The sequence below is a fragment of the Oryctolagus cuniculus genome, chromosome 17 (assembly GCF_964237555.1).
Source record: "Oryctolagus cuniculus chromosome 17, mOryCun1.1, whole genome shotgun sequence".
Classification (NCBI taxonomy): domain Eukaryota; kingdom Metazoa; phylum Chordata; class Mammalia; order Lagomorpha; family Leporidae; genus Oryctolagus; species Oryctolagus cuniculus.
This window is the reverse complement of record NC_091448.1, coordinates 16,940,340-16,956,153: the sequence shown is the minus strand read 5'-3', so window position 1 is coordinate 16,956,153 and position 15,814 is coordinate 16,940,340. Positions and strand designations below refer to the sequence as shown.

Below are 15,814 nucleotides of genomic sequence, written 5' to 3'. Positions count from 1 at the left end.
AGGAACTAGTGGAACTGAGAAACTATTTTAAGAAATTGATTAAAGAAGATCCTACCCATCAACTTCTTTAGCTTATTGCCTGTTGGGTATTTTCCCCCCAAACACAGAAGCTACCAGTAGTGACACAAGAAGTCACTGAGAAAAGGAGCAACCAGCTTACATCCAGCATATCAACTCTGATCGACTTATCTTGTCAGCCCAAATACCATGTGGACAAGAATTCTGAGGTTGGTTTAGGGGCATAAGTACCATAGCAGGGTAGTAATATCCCCTATTGTACATCAGAGGAGTGGCAGGTATTTGAAATCATGGAAATCCAACAGTTACTGCTCATGGACACTGATTGAAGATTAAATAACTAATAGTATTTAAGAGTCATAGTACTCAGAAATAAATCAATAAATGGTAGAATTATTGTCATTATTATTGAGCCAGGATAGTATCTGCTCTCATTGTACTTAAATTCTAAAATCTTTCCTTCTAGAAATATAGTTAAACAGAGTGACTGAGTTCTATAATCAGAAAAACTAACATACACCGAGCAAAATTTTGAGGTATTAAGCATTGGCTAAGGCACAAACAGAATGTGGATTAAACAGCCTTATGTGGACTAATCTGGGTATCCTCCCACCAAGTCTACAGGCAAATTCAATCATTTGAATTCTAAGTCACTAATTTACCATCTTTAGTTGCCTAATATAATTCATCTCCATCAGTTTTTGCAAAGATGTTAATTTTAATCCACTCTATATTCACAGTCTTAATTCACCACTAACCATAATATCCAACAAGTAAAAAGTAGGAAGACCTCAAAATATATTTAAATATGTTCATAATAAGCCTTGCTTTTGTAGAATTAAGCAGAGTAGGATGATCTATTGTACAAGGATTCTTCAAAAAACTCTTCGAAAATGAGTGGATTTCAAAACTTGCTGCACCAAAATAAACATCCTTTAATTCCACTTTCTGTGAACTTTTGAAGTACTCTTTTCTTCTTAAGCCTTCCACTTCTCATCCTTCCAATCTTTTCACTGGGACTGCAAACTCCTGCTGCACAGGTCTTCCCCTTGCCTCCCTACACTCCCATTCTCCCTGGAGGACCTGAGGGCACTCTCATAGGAATGCTAATTCCCTGGTATCCAGAGTTACCTAAGGTCGGTTTTTGCCTCAATTCTCAAAACTTTTTCTAAGTATTCCCTCTTGTCCTTTTGGGATATGCTCTGCTCCTGAAGCTCATACCTTCTCATAACTCTCATTAAACACTGTGCTTCATCAATTAAAGCATTTTTATTCTTATATATTTTCCAACTCAATCTCATCTAGACACCCGGTACCCTGATCTCTCCCCTGTGTCCCATATATATAGTAGGATGTCAATACTTCCCAAATTAATTTATAGACTTACATAGGTCAGCACTGATCAAAATATCTAATTCCCAAGCAAGAATAAAATGAACAAGCAAAAATGAAAGAGTAAAAAAAGGGGTGAAGATTTTTATGATGAGAAATACACCTTATTAAATAGTAAAAGAGAATACAATCAATAAAAACAACATATAAAAGCAAGTAAAATACCATGGGGGAGAAAAAAAGGTATTATTTTAAAAATAACACCAAATAAATTAAGAAGTAATACAGAGGGACTGGTGCTGTGGCGCAGTGGGTTAACGCCCTGGCCTGAAGCGCAGGCATCCCATATGGGCACCGGTTCGAGACCCAGCTGCTCTGCTTCCTGTCCAGCTCTCTGCTATGGCCCGGGAGGGCAGTAGAAGATAGCCCAAAGACTTGGGCCCCTGCACCCGTGTGGGAGACCCGGAAGAAGCTCCTGGCTTCAGATCGGTACAGCTCTGGCCATTGTGGCCATCTGGGTAGTGAACCATCGGATGGAAGACCTCTCTCTCTCTGCCTCTCCTCTCTCTGTGTAACTCTGACTTTCAAATAAATAAATAAATCTTAAAAAAAAAGTTTGGCTCTTATTTTACTTTATATAATTATAATGTTTAAAAAAATTTAAACTATTGGCCGGCGCCGCGGCTCAATAACCTAATCCTCCACCTAGCATCGCTGGCACACCAGGTTCTAGTCCCGGTCGGGGCGCCGGATTCTTTCCCGGTTGCCCCTCTTCCAGGCCAGCTCTCTGCTGTGGCCAGGGAGTGCAGTGGAGGATGGCCCAAGTGCTTGGGCCCTGCACCCACATGGGAGACCAGGAGAAGCACCTGGCTCCTGCTTTCGGATCAGCGCGATGCACCAGCCGCAGCACGCTGGCCGTGGCGGCCATTGGAGGGTGAACCAACAGCAAAGGAAGACCTTTCTCTCTGTCTCTCTCTCTCACTATCCACTCTGCCTGTCAAAAAAAAAAAAAAAAAAAAAAGAGAAAAAGAAAAATTTAAACTACTAAGAACTATATATTTATTGTAGTTGAAAAAGACAATTTCCAGCCACTGAAGCAATAGAAAAAATTACAGGGCCAGCGCCGCGGCTCACTAGGCTAATCCTCCGCCTTGCGGCGCCGGCACACCGGGTTCTAGTCCCGGACAGGGCGCCGGATTCTGTTCCGGTTGCCCCTCTTCCAGGCCAGCTCTCTGCTGTGGCCAGGGAGTGCAGTGGAGGATGGCCCAAGTGCTTGGGCCCTGCACCCCATGGGAGACCAGGAGAAGCACCTGGCTCCTGCCATCGGATCAGCGCGGTGCGCCGGCCGCGGTGCGCCGGCCATTGGAGGGTGAACCAACGGCAAAGGAATACCTTTCTCTCTGTCTCTCTCTCTATCACTATCCACTCTGCCTGTCAAAAAAAAAAAAAAAAAAAAAAAAAAAAATTACAAATAACAAAACCAATGAATCAACAGAATTAAGATTAGAAAGCATCGATCTGGGCACATAGGCAATAAGCAAAGACACAGCTCACAAAAATGGGAATAAATTTAAACACATGAGGAAAAACCCTGAATCGCTAACAGCTATAAAGACGTAAGCCAAAATACTTCAGATTTCTCATGTAAGCAAAGATAAAAAAAAAAAAGAGCCAAATCTGATGCTGATGAAGACTAAAAATGAAGCATATTCTTACACTGCTAGCAACAACCCAGATTTTTACACCTGCCTCTGCTGGGGTAACAAGTAGGCAAAACGTACATGTTGTAGAACTGATCATAACCTTTAATTTGTAAATCCCATTTTAGAGTATATATCCCAAAGAAATGACTTGAAGAAAAAGCTGTACACAATTATACATATCAGCATCTTAAAGAGAATTACAATACTTTAATGACAAACAAAACATACATTAGCAGTAATATAGGTTAAGCATTTATCAGATGATGCCAAGTGCTTTAAATACATCTTTTCATTTAATTTTTCCAATTCTATGAGGCAATTACTATTACATGTATTTTATAGTTGAAAAGTATGAACTGCTCAGGCATCAAGTAACTTGTCTAAGGTTATACAACTACATATTTAAGTGCCAAGGTTAGGATTTGTACCAAGGCTGTAAACTCTAAATCCTTGCTCTCAGCCACAGAACATAAGCTCTGTTCTTAAAACAAAACAAACAAAAACCTGGGAAAAAGTACCTGAAGACTGGAAAGTGATTAAGTAAATTATAAACTTGAATACACCTGACACAACTATTTAAAGTAACAAGTAAGGGAGAAGGTAAAGTTTTTATGAACTAGCGTCAGTCATAAAGAAAAGAGAGACCCAGATTCTTCTAACAGTCATAAAAAGTGATAGACTTCCATGTATTGTATTCATTTATGGCTCTACAGAAATAGACAGATTACAAACCTTCTGCATACAGCCGTTCTGCGAGGAAAACTGCATCTCGATAAGCATAGTGATTTAGTGCTTGCCAAATAGCAGCCTGCAAGTACAGGAAAAAGAACATAAATATACATATGGTTTCAAGGTAACACCTAACAGAGAGGCTTGCGTCTAATACTCAAAATTAGTATCCCTAAATTAAGTGATAAAATCCCAATGTTCACAGAGCAAACTCCATAGTTTGTTGAGTAAGGCTCTTCACAGCATGGCTCCAAAGACAGCTGAATTAATGCAGTCAACTCTGCAAGGACTGTGTAGTCTTTTCCTTCCTTTAATCAGGTTGTCATAACATAACACCTTCAAGGGTACCTCACAAAGTTTGTGGAAAAGGGAATTGAAAGACGTCTACTTTGTTGCAAAAACCTTTGAAATCCATGCATGTGACGGTTTTCAAAACCATGGAAAAATATGTATGTGAAAAAATATGCACAGAATTCAGAAAGAAATTTTATACCAAAATACACCTATCTTTCAGTGCCACTTCTCCATGAACTTTTCAAAGTATCCATTTATGAGATAGGACATTTTAAGGGCTGTGGCAGGTTAAGCCTCTGCTAGTGATGCCAGCATCCTGGCTGCTCCTCTTCCGATCCAGCTCCCTGCTAATGCACCTGGGAAAGCAGCAGAGGATGGCCCAAATACTTGGGCCCCTGCACCCATGTGGGAGACGCAGATCAAGCTCCTGGCTCCTGCCTTCAGATAGACTCAGCTCCAGCCGCTGCAGTCATTTGGGGAGTGAACCAGCAGATGGAAAATAGCTCTCTTTCTCTAACTCTTGCCTTTCAAATAAATTAATTAATTAATTAAAAAAAAAGAATATATATACATTCTGGTATGGCTCACTTTTCTTTCCTTCTTTTTTTGGACAGGCAGAGTTAGACAGTGAGAGAGAGAGAGAGAAAGGTCTTCCTTTTTCCATTGATTCACCCCTCAAGTGGGTGGCCACTACGCACTATGGTCGGCACGCTGCGCTGATCCGAAGGCAGGAGCCAGGTGCTTCTCCTGGTCTCCCATGTGGGTGCAGGGCCCAAGCACTTGGGCCATCCTCCACTGCACTCCCAGGCCACAGCAGAGAGCTGGACTGAAACAGGAGCAACAGGGACAGAATCCGGAGCCCAAACTGGGTCCAGAACCTGGGGTGCTGGCGCCGCAGGCGGAGGATTAGCCTAGTGAGCTGCGGTGCCAGCCAAATGGCTCACTTTTAAAACCCAGTATTTTGTTTTTGAAATTCATTGTTGATGATGTGTGCAGGCAAAATCCATTCATTTCATTGTTGAACAAATAATATTTCCATTGCAACAATATACCAAAGTGAATTTTACCTATTTTAAAGTATTACGACCATTTGCAGTGAACGATCTTATGTTTATCTCTTGAGGTAAATGTTTAAGAATCTCTCCAAATTTGGATGAAATTATTGGATCACAGAATATGCTTATGGTCATCTTTATTTAGTAACATAAAATCACTTTCTAAAACTTAATTTACACTCACATTAACAATATAAGTTCTTATTATTCAACATCCATGCCTATGCTACATACTGTCAATGAAATGAAAGAATCTGATCTTTAAAAATATAGTTCACAAATTTATAATTTTACTAGTAAACTACTTTTGAGATATCTCAAAATTGATCAAGACTGCTATTTTTGGGGCTGGTGCTGTGGCATAGAAGGTTAAGCCTCTGCCTGCAGTACAGTCATCAAATATGGGCACCAGTTTGAGTCCCAGCTGTGCCACTTAAGAGCTAGCTCCCTGCAAGTGTGCCTCAGAAAGCAGTGGAAGGTGGCCTAAGTACTTGGTACCTTGCTACCATGTGGGAAACCTGGAAGAAGCTCCTGGCTTCTGCCTGGCCCAAGCCTGGCTGTTGTGGCTATTTGGGGAGTGAGCCAGCGGATGGAAGTGCTCGCTCGCTCTCTCTCTCTCTCTCTCCTGTTTCTGCCTTCCAAACAGATGAATAAGTCTTTAAAAAAAAAGATTTATTTTTATTTTTAGCACATACAGTAGCACATAATTTGTTGATTTAACACATAAGAGTTACAACAAAACTAAAATCTAGGGGCAAAGCACTGTGGTGCTGTGGATTAAGCAGTGCTTCTAACACTGTCACCCAGGTTGGAGTTGTATCTACTCTGCCTCCCGTTCTGCTTCTTGCTAATGTGTCTGGGAAGGCAGTGAAAAATGGCCAAAGTTTAGGCCCCTGCCATCCATGTGGGAGACCTGGATGGATTTCCTGGCTCCTGGCTTCCACCAGGCACAGATATGACTATTGTGGCCATTTGGGGGAGCAAAGCAGCATATGGAAGATGTCTCTCTGTTGTTCTGCCTTTCAAATAAATCAATAAAGAAATCTACTTGGGGCTGGCGCTGTGGTATAGCAGGTAAAGCCAGCGCCTGCACTGCTGGCATCTATGGCCGGGGGAAGGCAGTAGAAGTTGGCCCAAGTGGTTGGGCCCTTGCACCCCCTTGGGAGACCTGGGGCAAGCTCCTGGCTTCAATCGGCGCAGCTCCGGCCATTGTGGCCAATTGGGGAGTGAACTAGCAGATGGAAGACCTCTCTCTCTCTCTCTCTGCCTCTCCTTCTCTCTCTGTGTAACTGACTTTCAAATAAATAAATAAATCTTAAAAAAAAAAAAAAAATCTACTTTAAAAAATGTAAAATCCAGGGGCTGGCGCTGTGGCTTAGCAAGTAAGGCTGCCGCCTGCAATGCTGGCATCCTATATGGGTACCAATTCAAATCCTGGCTGCTCCACTTCGAATCCAGGTCTCTGCTATGGCCTGGGAAAGCAGAGGAAGATGGCCCAAGTCCTTGGGTCCCTGCACCCATGTGGGAGACATGGAAGAGGCTCCTGGCTCCTGGCTTTGGATTGGCCCGGCTTTGGCCATTGCAGCCATTTGGGGAGTGAACCAGAGGATGGAAGACTTCTCTCTGTCTTTCAAATAAATACATTTTTTTTAAAGTAAAAAATTTTTTAAGTAAAATCTAGCTATCACTAGTTAACATTATGACAGAATATCCGTCTAGATTAATGAGAATAAATGATCAGATGTGGGTATTTGGCATAGCAATTAAGGTACCGCATGGGACACCAGCATCCCCTAACAAAGTACCTGCAATTGGGCCCTGACTGCTTGATTCCAGCTCCCAGCTGATGTGCACCCTGGGAAGCAGTCGGTGATGGCTCAAGTAACTGAGTCCTTGACACCCACATGGGAGATCTGGATTGAGTTTTGGGTTCCCTTCTTTGGCCTGGCCTGCCCCAACCCCTAGCCATGTAGGGCATTTGGGGAATGAACCAGAGAATGGAAGACCTCTGTTTCTGCTTAATTCTCTCTCATTCTCTTTTTTTTTTCTTTAAAGATTTATTTATTTGAGAGACACAGTTGCAGACAGAGAGGAGAGACAGAGACAGACACACACACACACACAAGGAGAGAAAGAGATCTTCCATCCGCTGGTTCACTACTCAAATGGCCGCAACAGCCAGGGTTGAGCGGATCCGAAGCCAGGAGCCAGGAGCCCCTTATGGGTCTCCCATGTGGGTACAGGCACCCAAACACTTGGACCATCTTCCACTGCTTTCCCAGACCATTAACAGAAACCTGCATCAGAAATAAGGAGCCAAGACTCAAACCAGCAGCTCATATGGGATGCTGGTGCTGTAGGAGGAGGCTTACCCTACTACATTACAGTGCTGGCCCTTCTTTCTTTCTAATAAAAAGAAATACATTTAAAATAAGTGACCAATATGTCCTGAATATAGTAAAGGCTCAATAAATTTTGCTGAACTTGTAGACAAGCAAATGTTTAGAACATTGTTATGAATATTATGATTTATAAAGTTAAAAGTGCTAACAGAAGTCAATAACTTAGCCCAAGGGAGTATTTCTCAAGAATGAAAAGTAATATCACGGCCACTATGGAAAACAGTAGGGAGACTGAAATATCACTCAAACATGGAATCCAAAAAAGTTGATCTCTTGTAAGTTTAGAGTTGAAAAGTGGTTATCAGAGGCTGGGAGAGAACAAGGGAGAGAAGGAAGGGGAATGGTTGGGTCAGGTATTCTATTGCACAGTAGGGTTACTACAGAAAATGACACTGTCCTGGTACTTTTCAAAAAAGCTAGAAGAGAAGATTTTCAACAGCTTCACTATTAAAAAATGCTGCACATTCGGAGATACAGGCACATTTACCCTCATCTGAACATTATACAATGTATACATGTACTGAAACATCACGTGGGGGCCGGCTAAGTGGCTCCCTTGGTTAATCCTCCACCTTGTAGCGCCGGCATCCCATATGGGCATCGGGTACCAGCTCTCTGCTGTGGCCCAGGAAGGCAGTGGAGGATGGCCCAAGTCCTTGGGCCCCTGCACCTGCATGGGAGACCAGGAGGAAGCACCCAGCTCCTGGCTTCGGATCAGTGCAGTGCCAGCTGTAGTGGCCATTAAGGGAGTGAACCAACGGAAGGAAGACCTTTCTCTCTGTCTCTCTCTCTCACTGTCTATAACTCTACCTGTCAAAAAAAAAAAAAATTAAAAAAAAAAGAAACATCATGTGGCACCACATAAATATGCATAATTTTTAAAGTGTCAACTTAAAAATAGTAATTAACTTATTTTGGGGTCTCCACAGCTTCTTGTTTAACCTTATTTATAACAGCTTAAATTTTATAAAGTCTCAAAAATGTCTGACCATTCCTATCCAGATAGAAAGGGAGAAGGGAGAATTTAAACTTATTGTTAATAATAATAAAGGCAGCATTTCCCCCTCTCCAATGTTAATGTTCTTAACCCAGCCATTTCCCACTTTCTTTTCTTTTCTTTTCTTTTCTTTTTTTTTTTCCAAAAGATGTACTTGTTTATTTGAAAAGCAGAGAGAGAGATTGATCTGCCATCTGCTGATTCACTTCCCAAATGCCCACAACAGCCAGGACTGGGCCAGGTTGAAGACAGAAGCCAGACCACCATCTATCAGGGTCTCCCGCATAGCAGGAACTTAAATGCTTGAATCATCATCTGCTGCTTCCCAGCTGTATTAACATGGGAAGTGGAAAAGCCAGCCTGGCACTCAAACAGAGGGTGTGGGTGCTCCACAAGGCAGCTAAACCACTGTACCTCAATGCCTGCCCCCATTTCCTGCTATTTCAAAGAATTATCAACGATTTTGTATTCAAAGTATGGCCCCTGGAGTAGCAACACTGGCACCATTTGGCAGCTTTCTAGAACAGCAGAATCCAGATCCCACCTTAGACCAAATCTGCATTTTTAAAATGATCTCCAAGTAATTCATTTGTATATTAAAGTTTGAAAAGCACTCATTTGACGTGTTGAATTAAAAAACTCACTCCACAGAATCCCCAAAGCCAAAGAGGTTGTCTCATCCAATATTAGTCTAAGATGCCATCCATACACAATTTCTAATTCTTCAGGCCATGTCCTTTAAAAGAAAGGCTTGAATTACTGAAGTTCTAATTCCTTTTGTTTGCAGGGCTTCATGTTCCTTCTTGGCCCTAACCCAATTCTTCTACCTACTAAAATACATATCAATTAAAATTAATCATGAACATATCTGTAATAGTCAACTTTTCATTGCTATAAAAAAATCTCTGAGGAAACTAGCTTCATAAAGAGAAAAGGTGAATAATTTTGAGAGATTCAGGTCCAAGTTTAGGAAGGCCCATTGGCTGGGCCTCTGATGATGGCAGCACTAGTGCAGCATGGAGTGTGGGTAGACCCTCTGGGAAGGGTCTCATGGTGATTCAGGAAGCAGAGAGATGGTGGGCTAGGCCTAACTCCACTTTTATAACCAAGTCTCTTCTGAGAATGCCCCCTATAATCTAAGGAACTCTCATTAGGCCCATTTCCTAAATAGCATAATGAACTAAGTTTCTATTACGACTTAAGGGTTTATCTACATGAGTTAGGGAACCAAGTCTTGTTCAAACCATAGCAATGTCCTATCACAATCCACCCAAATTAAGTGGGTTACAAAGGAATTTCCCTTTTGGTCTGAAATTTACCATCAACTTCCATTCATTTCCCCCCAAATATTTTCAGAAGTAGTTGGCATATTATGTAGAGGATTCCAACAGAGTATACAAAAATATGAGATAGTTTCTAGGCCCCTAATCAGAGAAATTCTGGAATTTCCATATGCTTATAGACTCTGTACTAATTATAATAGTAATGCTGCTGATGATAATAATTTATCCCAACATTCCCCCACTCATAATTTCCAGAAGACAAAGGGTTTCATACAACGTAATTTTGTCATTCCCACAAAAATGTGTACTTAGGATATATTTTTACCTTTTACCACAGTAAAAGGATTCATTAGTAATCAGAGTCCTCTCTATTACTTAGGGGATTAAGATAGGAAGAGAAAAAGAAATAAGGCCACTAAATACAAATAGATCTGTTAGGGCTTATTAATCACTATATGATTCTTCTCCAATTAGAGCCACTTAAGTTAAAAAGGTGCCAAATACAAGCTGTGCTGAAACAGCCAGAACCCCCAATAAAATGTTCCAGCATATTTGCTAGTGATAACACTTCCACATACCATCAGCCAAGGATCCTACTCCTTTACTTCTCCTGACAGCATCTGCCTATGGTAGATTTCAAAAACAGACTTGGCTATTTACAAAGGCACACACCATTACTGTGAACAATTTTTTTTTTGTGCCAGACTACTGTATATGCCAACTACTTTTTAAAATCTAGGAGTTCACCAATGAACAGTTTCTGTTCTCATAGAGTGTCTTTTAGTGTTATTCCTGTCTAAATCAGTGGCTCTCAAGCCTGATCTGATGAAATTCTGTCCTAAAACTACAAAATCACAATCTTTGGAAGCTGAGATTGAATTTAGGTATCATTGCTTATAAATCTTTCTACCAGTGTTGGACACTGGGCATAGTGGTTAACCTGCTACTTGGGATGCCTGGATCCTGTACTGGAGTATGTGGTTCGAGTCCTGGCTTTGCCTCTGACCCAACTTCCTGCTAATGTGCACCCTGAGAGGACAGCATATGGTGGCTCATGTACTTTGATCCCTGTTACCCACATGGGAGACCCATTGGCCTGATCCAGATCTGGCTGTTACGGGCATTTGGGGAGTGAATCAACAGATGGAAGATCTCTCTGTGACTCTCTCTACCTCCAAACAAACAAACAAAAAACCAAAAAAACTCAATAAAACTAAATTTTATTTTTATTTTTTAAAAATATTTCTTATTGCTAATAAGCAAGCATTCAGGGGTCAGAATCATTCTCCTACTTCACTGGGCAAGCAGCTCTCCTCCTATTAATAACATACTCTTGAAAGAGTTACAGAAACTATGAACCTCTTTCCCAGAAAACAGCATAAATAATAAAATCAAATCTGCAGATATACTAAAAGGTATATGGCTTTAGGGAATTAGTATACATTTGGGGCTTAGTACATATGTGCATAGATAATAAAATCTGTACAGTACCAGGAGTTCATTGAAGATATCTTGGTTCATGAAGAATGATTAATCTGGGACTGGCTCAGTGGCGCAGTGGGTTAAAGCCCTGGTCTGAAGAGCCCACATCCCATATGGGCGCCAGTTCTAATCCTGGCTACTCCTCTCCTGATCCAGCTCTCTGCTATGGCCTGGGAAAGCAGTGGAAGATGGTCCAAGTCCTTGGGCCCCTGCACCCGCATGAGAGACCAGGAAGCTCCTGGCTTCGGATTGGTGCAGCTCTGCCCATTTTGACCATCTGAGGAGTGAACCAGCAGATGGAAGACCTCTCTCTGTCTCTAACTCTTTCTGTAACTCTTTCAAATAAATAAAATACATCTTTTTTTTTTTTTTTTTTAAAGAATCATTAGTCTGGCTGATGGAGGCAGTAACAGAGTCTGCTTTATACACACACACACACACACCATTTATTAATTTAAAAGGCAGAGTTACAGAGAAGACAGATCTTCCATCCACTGTTTTACTCCCTGAACGGAAGCAACAGCTAGGGGCTGGGCCAGGCCAAAGCCAGAAGCCTGGAACTCCATCCAGGTGTCCCAGGTGGGCGGCAGAGGCCCAAGTACTAGGGCCAGCTTCCACTACCTTCTCAGGTGCATCAGCAGGGAGCTGGATTGGAAATGGAGCAGCTTAGATTCAAACCAGTACTCCTATGGAATGCCAGTGTCACATGTGGTGTCCTAATCCACTGTGCCATGATGCTGGCCTAACTTGCTGTGCCACGATGCCAGTCCCTAGAGTCTGACATATTTAATAGGTGTCGAATAAATATTTGTGGAATTAAATTTAAATATTTAAAGAACAGGCCAAGTTGCCAATTTAGAAATATTAAGCTGCGGCAGAGGTCGTATGTTTTAAAGAAAGAGACTAAGGTTTAAGAACCATTAAGTTAGCTGGTGCCGTGGCTCAGTAGGCTAATCCTCCGCCTTGCGGCACCGGCACCCCAGGTTCTAGTCCCGGTCAGGGTACCGGATTCTGCCCTGGTTGCCCCTCTTCCAGGCCAGCTCTCTGCTGTGGCCAGGGAGTGCAGTGGAGGATGGCCCAAGTGCTTGGGTCCTGCACCCCATGGGAGACCAGGAGAAGCACCTGGCTCCTGCCTTCGGATCAGCCCGGTGCGCCGGCCGGAACGTGCCAGCCGCAGCAGCCACTGGGGGGTGAACCAACGGCAAAGGAAGACCTTTCTCTCTGTCTCTCTCTCTCTCTCTCACTGTCCACTCTGCCTGTCAGGAAAAAAAAAAAAAAAAAAAGAAAAGAAAAAAAGACCTCAGGGGCGGCGCTGTGGTTTAACGGGTAAAAACGCCACCTGCAGTGCCATCATCCCATATGGGCACCAGTTTGAGTCCCAGCTGCTCCACTTCTGATCCAGCTCCCTGCTATAGCCTGGGAAAGCAGTAAAAGATGGTCCAAGTCCTTGGGCCCCTGCATCCAAGTAGGAGATCCGGAGGAAACTCCTGGCTTCAGATCGGCTCAGCTCTGGCCATTGCAGCCAATTGGGGAGTGAACCAGCATATGGGAGACCTCTCTCTGCTTCTCCTTCTCTGTGCAACTCTTTCAAATAAATCTTTAAAACAAAACATACGACTTCAATTAAGTTCTTAACAGCTCCTGGCACATTCCTGATAATTATGCAATAAATTTTAGCTGCTGCTGCCATCATCTTCCTAACATTATCATGTCTTCTTCCCTGATCAAAACCTTCTAATGATTTCCCTTGGAAAGCTTCACAGACAAAATAAATATCCATAGAATAAAGCACAAACTCCCTAGAAAGATATTCAAATCATTTTGCCTTAACATCCCCTTCTCAGCTGTTTTCATCTCACCAAAACTGCCTATAATCTAGAACCAGTTCCTAAAAATCCACTGTATTTTTGCTAACATCATTGCCTCTGTTTGGTCTACACTTTGTCTTAAATTTCTGTCTCCTGAGATTTCTGTGATGGTTTCTTCAAAATTCAGCTTACATGCTACTCTGCCTTTCATGAAGACTTCCTAGATTAACTGCTCTGCCCTTTGATTCTACACAATTTTGTGTACACTTCCTTGTATCAGGCTGTTTATTAGATTTGATTACATAATTTGGCTAACTAGACTGAAACTTAAAAAAAAGGTTTTTATTTATATTTTGAGAGGTTCTGCAATAGCTGGGGCTGGGCCAGGATACAGTCAGTCCAGGTCTCCCACATGTGTGGCGGGGAAAAATCAGTTGAGCCATCACCTGTTGCCTCTCAGGAAGTGCATTAGCAGAAAGTTGAAGGCAGAGCTGAGACTCAAACTCAGACATTCTGATATGGGATGAAGGCATCCTAAGTAGTGTCTTAACCACAGCACCAAATGGCTGTCCCAACTGCAACTTACTGGGGCAGAAAAACAGATTCTACTTTTCTCTGTAATTCCCTCATTATCCTTGTTAACTAGCCATTTCCTAACTAATCTAGATAACTGCCTTTTAACAGTGCATAATCAATGTTTGGTGAATGAGTATGTGTTGTGGAACTCTGAGTCCATTTTCCATTTACTGACCTATAAACTTTTAGAAACAATCTGGAGCTAAAATATGAGACAGTTCTATTAAAGTTAACTTCTGGGGCTGGCACTGCAGCACAGTGGGCAAAGCCGCCACCTGCAGTGCCAGCATCCCACATAGGCACCAGTTCGAGACCTGGCTGCTCCACTTCCGATCCAGCTCTCTGCAATGGCCTTAGAAAGCAGTGGAAGATGGCCTAAGTCCTTGGGACCTTACACCCACTTTGGAGACCCAGAAGAAGCTCCTGGCTTCGGATTGGCGCAGCTCTGGATGTTGTGGTCAACTGGGGAATGAACCAGTGGATGGAAGACCTCTCTCTCTCTGCCTCTCCTTTTCTCTGTGTTTCAAATAAATAAATAAGTAAATCTTAAAACAAAACAAAACCAGAAGACATTTAGACTGCCCTGTTTCATACTGATCTAGAATATGTTGAGCACCTCCTTCCACATTACTCAGATCCTCTACCTTGTCATCTAACTCAATATGCTTACCACTTTTGAAAAACATCATTTATCTATTTAGTAAACATTTCTTGAACATCACACCTACTTGTTGCTACATGATCTTGATTTCAGAAAAAACAAGTAACATAGGGCTGGTGTTGAGGTGTACCAAGTAAAGCTCCCACTTGCGATGCCAACATCCCATATGGGCTCCAGTTCATGTCCTGGCTGCTCTACTTCTGATCCAGTTCCTGGAAGGTGGCCCAAGTGTTGGGGCCACTACCACCCATGTAGGAGACCTGAACGAAGCTCTTGGCTCCAGCCTGGCCCAGCCCTGGCTGTTGTGGCCATCTGGGGAATGAACCAGCAGATGGAAGATCTCTCTTCCTGTAACTCTTTCAAATAAATAAATGGATCTTTAAAAGCAAATAATAACATTAAAAAACTTAACTAACTTGGGAAAATAAAGTTCTTCAGGTGAATCATACAAAGTCTTAACATTTTGGATACTCAGGCCTTTACTGAAGTCACAATAAAATATTGTGATTAAGTCAGCCATTTTTCCAGAGACAACTATTTGGTCACTGTCACTGTGGGTGCTTTTGTTTTCTTATCACGTAGCTGGGAAGCTAAACCTTGGAACAAAAATACGAGCGGTTGGTAAGGACTGAACAGAGGGTCAGGTTTTAAATACACGACAGAATCATTGTCATCTAGTCAACACCTCTAACATTACAACACAGGAGACAGAAAAAAAAGTAATATGATAAATTATAGGTGTTCTCCTGAAAGACAACCCTCAGTCATGTTGCTCAGAAAATGTTAGGCTAAAGGGATTCAAATCTCATCTGACTCAACAATTATTTCCTGAATGCTTAACATGATTTTCCACACCCCAATCCAGGGCAGATAAAGAGGATCCCTCTGACACTAACCAAGACATCCAGGTCATTTATCTGAGCTTTAATCACCTGTAAAATAAAGAATAAAAATACCTACCTCTGAGATAGGTTTATGAAAATCTAGCTCAGTGTTTGGCTAAATTCTAAACCCCTACAGAAATGGATCTGGTCTTCTAGACTGCGTATGATGTAGGGTTCTGGAACCATGCATAGTATCTTCCAAATGACACTTGCATAATCAGACAACTGCAGTAATAATGAAAGGAAGAAACATAATAAACATTTACATTTTGAGGGAAGACCATATTCTGCCTAATTCTTTGTGTCTTAACCAGCTTCTCTGAATTCTTTTCCATCCTATCATCTACTCTTTTCCTGTGAGCTTTCCACAAATCAGATCTGATATTACTCTTTTGCCTAATTTAAAATTCTTCAGTGGCTTCTTACTGCCTTTAGCATAAAAACCAAAGCCAATAAACTAGGCAGTGTGCTGGAGCCCACTTATCTCTCCAGTGTTTTATCTGAGTACCAGAGGTGGGGGTTGAGGAGAAGAGGCACAGGAAGAGGGGTGGAGAGAAAGAAACAGGGTGGGGGAGGAGCACATGTTTCCA

General features: G+C 42.1%; 1 protein-coding gene across 3 annotated transcripts in view; it reads right to left on the bottom strand.

The window, feature by feature from the left end:
• Positions 1-15,814, bottom strand: part of CDC27 (cell division cycle 27) — an 87,236-nt gene that overhangs the window by 65,244 nt on the left and 6,178 nt on the right. For all 3 annotated transcript variants that reach the window (XR_007911351.2, XM_002719460.5, XM_008271658.4), the window contains exon 2: positions 3,786-3,861. Coding sequence is in view for 2 of the 3 variants with exons in the window: in XM_002719460.5 (XP_002719506.2) it covers positions 3,786-3,861 (76 nt within the window). In the remaining variant the exon portion in view is untranslated. The remainder of the gene's footprint in view (positions 1-3,785; positions 3,862-15,814) is intronic.